Raw genomic sequence first — 9,464 nt, forward strand, 5'->3', positions numbered from 1 at the left:
GCCTCTCATCCCGTCTTCCGGTTGGCAGCTGTGCGTGCCTCCACCCCGGGTGGCTTTACTTCCTTCACATCGTCTTGTGTTCCCTTGGGATGCATTCTTCGCCTGCAGGGCTGCGTGCCTGGTGCAGCTGGGGAGCTGGCTTTTCTTGGCGGTGCCTACTGAGCGGTCCGTGGCCAGGGATGCGCGTATTTCGTGTATGATAAGGTTACAGCTCTCGTCTCGTTCGTAGCTTAAGTCGTGGCGCATCCGTGGAACGGATCCGGGGAGACTGCGTCCCCTTGTTGTTGTGTCAATCTCACTCGCAGTATATCGCGTAGTCTAGTACTTGCGTCTATACCAATTTCGCCGTGGTTATACTTCGTAAGGAAGCTTGAATATCCATAGGTACGCAGTCCGCTAAAAGTACATAGGAGGAATAGTGATGAAACAAAATGAAACTCTTCATAGGCCCTGCTTCGACAGTGTACTTTTGACTTCAGTGTCTGCTCCTGCTTTGTCGAGTGACGTCTTCTCCAGGTCTTCGCTCCCCTTTTCATCTACGTATCCAGCAACGTCATCTGGCAGAATCGCCCGAGGAATGAAAGTCTCCTCTGCAGGGAACAACGTTGACGCGGCGTAGTACACAGTAGAAGCTACAGTGAACTGTGTATACATCCAAGGTAAATATAGACAGAGGGCGCGTGTAATGAAGTACTCACGCCAAAGATCCAGGCGATATCGAACAGATGGTTAGCGTTGCCCACTGAGATCTTCGTGTTGATGGAGTTGATGAGGCCAGGGAGGGTAGGGCCAACGGAGACGACGACTGCAAGGACAGCCCTCCAGTTCTACGCAAGGCATGTTCAGCACGACCATCGCATGGTTTGCGGATGTCACTTACGAAGCCGCAGGCGTAGCGGTAGCGCCCACGTGGGTCGTACATGGCGGGCACATCAACCTTGCAGCGGTGCACGAGCCAGTAATCCGTGACCATGATACCCGCAAAGGGGCCCAGGAAGACCGTGTACCCGCTCATGAACGTCAGGAAGCCCTGTGCACTGGCGTCCACGCGTCAGCCCCTGCTGCGCACACCCCGATCCCAAGCAAAAGAGACCCTACCTGGCGAGGATCTCCCACGGACAGAGCGCCCAGCCTGCAAGGACGGCACAGATGGCCTGTCCCCTGCGGATGTTGATGTACCGCGGGAAGAGCACGGTCATGTCGTTCGCGGCTGAGAGCGAGTTCGCGGAGATGTTCGTGCCGAGAGTGGTCAGCATCCACACGAGAGAAGCGAAGAAGGCCGCAGCGCGGTTGTCCCAGTGGTCGATAAGCTGCAGCGGGTCCCAGAGCACCTCCCCATAGAGTACGATGCCCGCAGACGTCACCGCGATACCGACAAAGGCCGCAAGTGTGAAGGCAACGGGGATAATCACGATCTGGATGTAAGTGCTAGGATTGAGTCAGTAGAACAGTAAGGTGAACTGTCCGAAATAGTCGGAGCACGTACGACTTCTCGTTCTTAGCGTAACGCTAGCACGATTGCAGGGTGAGCGAGAAGTTTGATGGAATATGACGTAGACGAGCTCACAGTGAAATCAGGGATGTTGACCGTGAGCGTCGAGTAGATACCGAAGGCACTATTGAGAGCACTGAGCCATGCCCACGAGAAGTTGCTTCCGGTCAAAGCAGCATGGTCTCCGAAAAGGCCGCTTGACGCCGGGACTTTGACGAAAGCCCAAATGAGCATGGCGAGCCAGGTTGGAGGGACAATTAAGGCCTTGGCTAAGAAGAGCCAGCGAATACGTTGCGGAGATACAAGCATGAACGGGAACTGGCCCAGGTGTCAGCGCTTGGAAGAACTTGAGTAAGGACGGCATGAGCAGACCTGGATCAGCCAGTATAGAAGATAGCACATCATGCCTGGGAACCTGAGTGTCAGAGATTGTGCAGCGAGGTAAACGTGGACGATGTACCAACTGTGGTGATGTTTGCGCTGGGTGAAAGATGATTCGGCAGGTGTTGTACGCTTGGCCAGATCGCTTTCAGCATCTAGAAGATAGCGTAAACGACTTCCTTCGGGACATGATAGTTCATATTTGAAAACTGACCTGATACACGCATTCTGAGCCCGTGTAAGTCTGGATACCAAACCAAAACATTGACAGGACAACTCGGCTGATGACGCTAAAGTAGCTGAACCAGAAACCGAACGACGAGCGATTAAGGACCGGGAAGGCTACATGAAGACGTGCACCGGCCGTTCCATTCAGGACCATGACAGTAGCAATCACAATGTGCCCAACAGCAATCGCCGGTAGAGCCTGCCGCCTGTTCGAGTACTCTTTGTGAACCTAAGCTTGAAAGTCATGGTCGCGTGAACATACCAAGATAAACCCACTGCCAGCATACTAGAAGCCAGCTCCCAAACCGCAGCATTCGTAGCGTCCGAGATCCAGTACGCGACGTAATTGTACGTAGACCATGTCCGGTCCTCCGGCTGGACTGGATCCATGTCTTTGTTCGACCATTTCGAAGTTGGTGCGAAGGTCGACGGACTCGGCTCCAGGGCCCACGCCGATGGCTTCAGGTATGCGCGGATAGGATGTTTTGGCATCGTCCAGTGCGCAGACGAGAGAGAGGGGCAGAGAGATTCTGCAGCCGGAAAACTCTTTGGTGGGCTTGGTTGAGTCTATCTACGTGGTGGTAAGAATGCGCCTCATGGGGTTAGCTATCTGTGCTTTGGTCGGGAATCAAAATGTCAGGAAGTATGTTTGAGGATCACGCGCAGCGATAGACCCCGTCAGCAGATAAGCACTAGCGGTCCCCCTGGCGGTCAACTAGGGTCAACTTCATCTCGTGGCTGTCAAAGATAAGGGTGAGATCATCCCTGAGCGCTTCTCGTCTCCTCTTGGGCTGATTTCTTGGCTTGGGCTTGTCATCTTCGAACAAGACCTGAGCGCTGAGCGCTGGACGCTGGACGCTGAGCTGTCGCCTGTGGTTTTCAACATGTGGAACAACATCAATCCTCAAAACTTGACCGTATAACTATATTATGTGAACAGGAGCTGGGGCCCGGGGATCTCTGAACTCGAAGCTAAAGTACATTGAGAACTTACGGCTCTACATGCGCAACTACGCACTACGACTGCTTAGGAGCGACACGGCCTTGAGATGATTACCAGCTTAGATAGGCCTTCAGAATGTAGGCTTCCGGCGTAAGCCGACTCGGACGCGGAAGCTGCGGTCTCTCGGAGCTCCGGCATACCCCTGAGGCGTAGTCTGTGGCGACGACGAGCTGCGAGATTTAGCTGATATGAAGAGGAGCTGTTGACGATGATTCGCCTGGTCTAGAGACGGAATCTTATTACTGCTAGTAGTCATTCAAAATTGTTGAGTTCGATTTGGAAGCGTTCGTTTACTCAGCAACCTCGCCACCGCTCGCCGTTCCAAAAACGAACTAGGGAAAGCGTTTAAAGGGATGTCGAGGTGGGATACTGTGGAACTTAAGAGAGTACAGTTTGCCCAAGAAAATGCAGCAAGCCTCGCAAAGGCGTGGAAACACCTGTCCAATTATGGCAAGTTCATTGTGGCGTGTGAAGTTTGCGTGCCAACATCAGATCCAGGAGCGCCCAGTATAGAGTCCTCATTCCAGTCCCTCGACCGACTTCTCAAACTTCTCAAACCCACAAACCTTGTCATGACAAAACAATCTCTTTCTTTCCTGCGCGTCTGTTCTGCACACACACTATATGCTGTCGAATAATCGTCAAGTGCTGCGACTGAAAGTAACCACGCCGACGACTTTAGGGACTCGGAGGAGACCATAGGAACTCCAGAAACAGAGATATGGTGATTAACATGCTATGTAGAAGGTCTTTCAGAGTTTATGTAAGCCTTAAGCTGTAGCAACTGGTGTAGAGGCTGACATAGAAGCTAGTTTCAATCGAGACCGACAGCGATCATGGCTGACCGTCAGCCACCGTCTGCCCTTGTTACAGCTCTCTCCGTCTTCTGCTCTTCTCATATCCTTACATATCATTTCACGCTCGGCGATCTCGCCTCTCCTCTCGATACACCTCCCTATTATCACGATGGACGCTCTACAGATCTTCAGGCGCTCTATGCGGGACTTCGACCCTGTCTTCGACTCTCGCCAGGTGTGTGGCTCTCGCTAGACTTTGCATCTATTCCTGAGACTTGAATTCTAGTACCGCGTTGGTGCAAGCCCGATGCCTCTCGCCTTTGCCGGAGACTCCACTATGCTCACAACGGCCGTCGCACACGGGTTCGCTGAACTTAAGAACGAAATCGCCCATCTTTACGCACAGCGAAGAGAATACCAGAAGGTCACTGACGCTGTAGTACGCGAACGGGAATGCCGGCTTCGCAAGCAACAGGCGGACAAGCAACGCGAGCTCTCTGCGGAGCAGACCAGGTGCAAGCAACTCGAGGAGAAGTTAAGGGCAGCTGACGAAGCTGCAACCGCGGCGCAGGCGGAATACAAGAAGCTTGGGTCCGAGCTCAAAGCAACGAAAATCTCGAAGCGCAGGCAGACCGCCCTCTTTCGGGAGAGGGCAATCGAATGTGACCACAAGGACATTCAGCTACAGTTCAGCCTGCACGAAGCGAAGTTCATGGCTGATTGGGCCAAGCAATGCAACGAGATCGTTGAAACTCAGAGGTCCTTCGTCATGCGTAAGCGCGATGCCGCCGAGAAGCAGGTGTCGAACCTCATGTCGGAGCGGGACGCGATCGCGGTTAAGCTCGTCGACCTGGAGAAGCGTCTGCACATCAAGAAGGCCAATCTTTCGCTAGTTGCGACTGCGTTTGCCAGTGCTCGCGAGGAGGTCTCCAGTCTTCAGGAGCGGCTTCGGAAGAAGGACGCCTGGGCGGTCAAGATGGCTCAAGGGCACTTCTGCGAGATTCAGGAGCTCGAGGACGGCTTTATCCAGTCGCAGGATTTTCTGGACGCGCAAGCAGCGCAGACTGCAGCTGGACAAACTATGCACGCGGCCGCGTTGCGCTCCATAGAGTCCAAGGACATCGCACTGGAAGAGGCGGAGCGGGCCGCCAGGGAGCAAGCAGAGGACTTCCGTGGACAGCTCAAGGAAATGCGCCGCTTACTCGAGGACGCCAATATGACCATCTCTCTCCAAGTAGACCAGATTAGACAGCTGTCAGCAGAGCGCGACGATTATAAGGCCAGGGCTGAGGAAGCGGCTGAACGGGCTCGCAACGAAAAGACGGAGAAGGACGCTTTGGCTGAAGAGCTCCGCCACGCAAAAGAAGACATTGCCGGCTCGCAGGCCAAGGCTACGCAGCTCAGGGCTGCGAAGGTCGCTCTCCAAGCCCAGCTTACTACTGAGCGCGACGCACATGCCAAGGCCTGTCGCGAGCTCGAAGCGACCCAGACCCGCATTTCGCTGATGGTCGACGAGCTCGAGATGCTGCGGAGTAGTATGGACGCCGCTCGCGAGGATACCGACAAGATTCGTCGTGAGCTCGAGGTTTCCGGCGCCCGCATCGAACTTCTGGTCGATGAGCGCGACGCTCTCAAGGCTAAGCTATCCGCTGCTCGCAGCGAGACTCGTGACACCCGGCGCGAACTTATTGCGGCTGAGGCTCGCGCAGAACTGATCATCGACGAGCGCGACCGTCTGAGGGACGAGGAAGAGAGGCTTCGCCGCGAGAACGCTTTCCTTATCAGCCAGTTCGGTCGGGCGCAGGCAGCATCCAGTGCCCCTCTAGCCCTGGGAATCTCTCAGAAGCGCGACCTTCCCGAGGATGAGGATGAGAACGCTATCCAGGCACCGCCCTGCAAGAAAGCCAAGCTCGATAGCGCCATCGAAGATCTCATTGTTGCTGTCGTGGTCGTTCTCCCTGCTTCAGATAGCGAGCTCAACGTCAACGCGGCAGTCGCAGTAAGTTACCCTTGATCGTACTTTGCCGCTTGATGACGAACGCCAGGTGGTATCTCAGCAAGATACCCCTTCCTCCATTGATCCGTTCGTACTCTTCGCCGATAACCACTATCCCCCAGTCAACGTGAGTGAAATTCTGTGCCGAAATCTCCCTGGCTCATGCTAGGCGGTAGGCCGATAACCGTTTGCTAGCCTCTAGTTCGATTACCAACTGGCTCGTCTAAATCTCTCATTTCAATTTTATGTAAGTGCGAGTATCTGACACCGCGAGATGTGACTGACAACAACGAAGTTTCATCGTGAACCACTACTGCGTGTTCGTCTGTGGCAGCTTCGACATTATCCTCAATTCAATCACCTGATCACTCTCACCCGACTCGGAATCTGCATACTTCACGATATATAAGGCTTCGGTATCTTCCGACGACATCCGCATCCGCATTGCACGAAAGAAAATTCCCGAAAAAAAGAGAAAAAAAGAACGGCAAAGAAAACGATTCAGCGCGTGCTCAAGATTGACAGCTCGGACAGTTCTTCTCCTCTATTATTCGCCTTCGTCTGCATCTTCCTCGTTACCGTGACCTGCGCTCGTACCCTTTTCTTAATACTTTAGTGCCGATCAGCGCACTCCTCATCTACCACCTTTATCCTCTTCCTAGTCTCCGCCATCTACTCAAGCAAATGACGTCCAGCTGCTATCCCAATGCACCTGGAACCGATTTTCCCGCGGATATAGAAGCATTTCCATTCTACCTACGTCTTTTCGTCGGCTTCCAGAGCTAGCTCGACAACCTTAGTCTCCCCGCGTAAATTTGCTCGGTCCTCACATCCATCATGATACCGCTACCGACCGGGAAACAATCGGCTCGGTCCTTGAGCGCTTTCGTTCTCCTCGACTATTTCACCAGTCTCGACAAGCCCAAACGCCAACTACTATCGTTCTTCATACCTCGCGAGCGCAAATCTGCTCCCGCCCCGCCATCAAGTCTTCAACCTGAAGCTCGCAGGCACGTGCGAGGCCGTCTTCGCTCAGTCTTTGAGTACGCTGGGCTCCTTGCATTTTTCCCGGATTCTCTATCCCGGTACGACTTCATCGGAATACCTCCATAGGTGGCCTTCCTCTTTTCCCGAGAGCAGCTTGTTCACGCTCGTACAATCTAACTCGTCGACAAGAGAGTATGTTCCGGATTCTATTATTTGCCGTCCGTATGACTGACGTTTCGACGGTGCTCAGGAACGCGAATAACTTCTTGGCAGCTCATACTACCGCTGCAGCCTTCGGTTCTCACCCTTTCGCCGACCTTTTCAAAGCAATTTGAAGGCTGCAGTCGAGTTCAGCTCCCGCCTTCCATCAACCATAAAGCCACCCTGCTGGGGACATACTTCGAATCTGGTCTCTTTTTCCATCATTTCACAATATTAGGTGCATAAGATTAACTGGGGAGAAAAGCCTAAAAAGGAGACAGGAAGGATAAAAGAAATTAACAGAATCAAAGCTGTAGATATTTAAATCACTGAAAACAGTGGCCGTAGAATGAGCTAGTCCTCTATACACCTTGTCTATTTCTCTGATTTACTCTTGTCGTCTCTCTAGATCTGAAGGTGTCATGGCGTGAGAGAATAGGAGCTCGAGTTGCATCACGGACAGCGCTCACAACCTGCAGCAAGCTTTGCAGCATAGAACTACTTATCGTTGTACGTCCTACCATTTGTATCGTCTCTCAGCATCACCACAGGGGTATCTAATTCACGAAAATGCTGTGCTGTCGAGCGGGCAGCATTGTGGTGAGTGGACTCTGTCTTTTTAAGCCTCGTTCAAGTTATGTGGATAATACAAATTGGAAGTACACTTGAAGTCGTTATTCCAGGTAGACTTGGAAATGTCTAGTCCCCAATCGAGCACCACTGCATATCCGGACTCGCGTGCTGATTGAAGAGTCGGTGACGTTGGACCCGTTTGAGAAGTTGAGCCGACGAACATCCCTTCTCTCTCTCAGTGCCGCAACGTCTCGCTTGCCCTCTCGTTCCTCTTTCAAGCGGAGCCTGTACACGAACTCGCACTTTGTCCGCGCATCTGCCGCGCGCGATGAGCAGCGCTGAAGCGGTGAAGGCGTGTGCGAAACCGATTCACGATCGCGACATGTCCTGTCAAGCAGATGCGCGTCGGTTCTCGATAACCGACGACTTCGACGCCAATGAAAGAGAAAAGTTCGAAGAGAGGAAGGAAACGGTGGGCGTGTGGTATGTTGTCGCGGTCATATCCTCGTTCGAATATTGACATCGTGAAATGCTAGGACATCACGAGCGCCTCGTCAAGCTCTTCCAAACTCGGCGTCGCGACTGCAGCATGATCTCCAGCTTATTGTATTGCGCATACCTCTGCAAACACTCATATGGTCTATGAGTATCATTATCTGCTGAATCCCGTGCTACGTCGCAGTCGGGTATCGCAGATGTCGTCGCCGCGTACATCTAGTAGCTGCGTCTCTCCGGTGGCAATTATCCTCTGAAGCTTGGACACTTCCGCCGTGTTAGGTTGTGTGCACACAACGCGACTACGAAATAGCCTCGACACAGCGTGCAGTTGCCTATATTCTGCCTGTACGCTGTTACTATAACTTGTATTTCGAACTCGCCCTCAAGCGTCGGGAGAGCGTCTATTAAGACCGCCATCAGCAGACGCATCTGATGCGATGCGGCGTAGAAATATATATCAGTGGGGCAAAAGCGTGCGATGACAACCCAGACGCATACACCCACCATCTGCAGCATCTGCAGTAGAGGAACGGCATGTATGCGGCAGAATTATCGTTGCTGCTGCTTGCCTCAACAATAGGGCCTCGCAGGATCCTGGCTGGAGCGTTAACGGTGAGGACTTGTGCGGGAAAGGTTGTGGACGCGTATGCCAACCTTCTTCTCGTCCCAGCCATGCAGCGATATACGAATCTCGCACCCACATCGCATTCCGTACGCGATTTCTGCACCGGATCGGTTCGCTTTGACAAGCTCGCCGTCGATCGGTGTGCCTAGTCTCGTCTAGATCGGGATCCGTCGTGTTCAACTTCTGTCCAACCACGGCTGACAGTCTCACACCAACTTCAACTTCGTCCACCACCTTCACCCTCACCTTCGTCCCTCGCCACACCTACGCCTCAAGCAATATTTTCTTCCATCAACATCTACACCCTCCGACGTACTTACCATGATTGCCGATACGCCTCTCCTCGCCATGTTCAAGAACTCCCTCCGCAGCTTCGACACCGTCGCTGACATTCGCCCTGTACGTAGTTTCCCTTGTGATGTCCCCTGTCATATCTGACAGTTACTTTCCTAGTACCCTGCGAAGCCAACTGCGCCTCTCACCTGCACCGCCGTACCGGCCCTGCTTCAGCCGGCGACGGTGTTCGAGAACGCCGAGCTGAAGCTCAGGATCCAGTACCTCGAGGCTGCAGCGGCGAAGGCAGAGGATGGCGCGGAACGACTCGGACGTGATCTCTCTGTCAGCCAAGGCCGCGTCGCTGGCCTTGAGGCAGAGAAGCACACGACAGAGGCCAAGATCCACTC

At 53.4% G+C, this 9,464-nt stretch overlaps 3 protein-coding genes across 3 annotated transcripts; 2 read left to right on the top strand and 1 right to left on the bottom strand.

Moving 5' to 3' along the window:
* Positions 1 to 78: 78 nt before the first annotated feature.
* On the bottom strand, positions 79 to 2,831 carry PHACADRAFT_182787 (uncharacterized protein). Its single transcript, XM_007393706.1, has 10 exons — positions 2,364 to 2,831; positions 2,088 to 2,307; positions 1,953 to 2,028; positions 1,865 to 1,899; positions 1,568 to 1,810; positions 1,487 to 1,509; positions 1,099 to 1,428; positions 881 to 1,037; positions 699 to 827; positions 79 to 642 (listed from the first exon to the last, which is right to left on the bottom strand). The coding sequence occupies exons 1-10, from the start codon at positions 2,591 to 2,593 to the stop codon at positions 442 to 444; spliced, it is 1,644 nt and encodes a 547-aa protein (XP_007393768.1). The 5' UTR covers positions 2,594 to 2,831; the 3' UTR covers positions 79 to 441.
* Positions 2,832 to 4,070: 1,239 nt separating this feature from the next.
* Positions 4,071 to 5,915, top strand: PHACADRAFT_89965 (uncharacterized protein; the record flags this gene model as incomplete). Its single annotated transcript, XM_007393707.1, has 2 exons — positions 4,071 to 4,136; positions 4,188 to 5,915. The coding sequence occupies 2 exons, from the start codon at positions 4,071 to 4,073 to the stop codon at positions 5,913 to 5,915; spliced, it is 1,794 nt and encodes a 597-aa protein (XP_007393769.1).
* A 3,187-nt stretch (positions 5,916 to 9,102) lies between these two features.
* PHACADRAFT_193578 (uncharacterized protein) lies at positions 9,103 to 9,399 on the top strand (the record flags this gene model as incomplete). The annotated part of the gene is made up of 2 exons (XM_007393708.1): positions 9,103 to 9,180; positions 9,235 to 9,399. Coding segments are annotated over 2 exons (243 nt in total), but the record flags the coding sequence as incomplete, so codon positions are not given.
* Between the last annotated feature and the right edge of the window lie 65 nt (positions 9,400 to 9,464).

This window comes from Phanerochaete carnosa, assembly GCF_000300595.1.
Source record: "Phanerochaete carnosa HHB-10118-sp unplaced genomic scaffold PHACAscaffold_3, whole genome shotgun sequence".
In the NCBI taxonomy this organism is placed as follows: Eukaryota; Fungi; Basidiomycota; class Agaricomycetes; order Polyporales; family Phanerochaetaceae; genus Phanerochaete; species Phanerochaete carnosa.

Coding starts and splice junctions, on each gene's coding strand:
- PHACADRAFT_182787 (XM_007393706.1), bottom strand. CDS start 2,593: ATGCCAAAACATCCTATCCGCGCATACCTGAAGCCATCGGCGTGGGCC. Junction 2,029..2,087: donor GCTCAGAATGCGTGTATCAG/GTCAGTTTTCAA, acceptor GCTATCTTCTAG/ATGCTGAAAGCGATCTGGCC. Junction 643..698: donor ATATCGCCTGGATCTTTGGC/GTGAGTACTTCA, acceptor ATGTATACACAG/TTCACTGTAGCTTCTACTGT.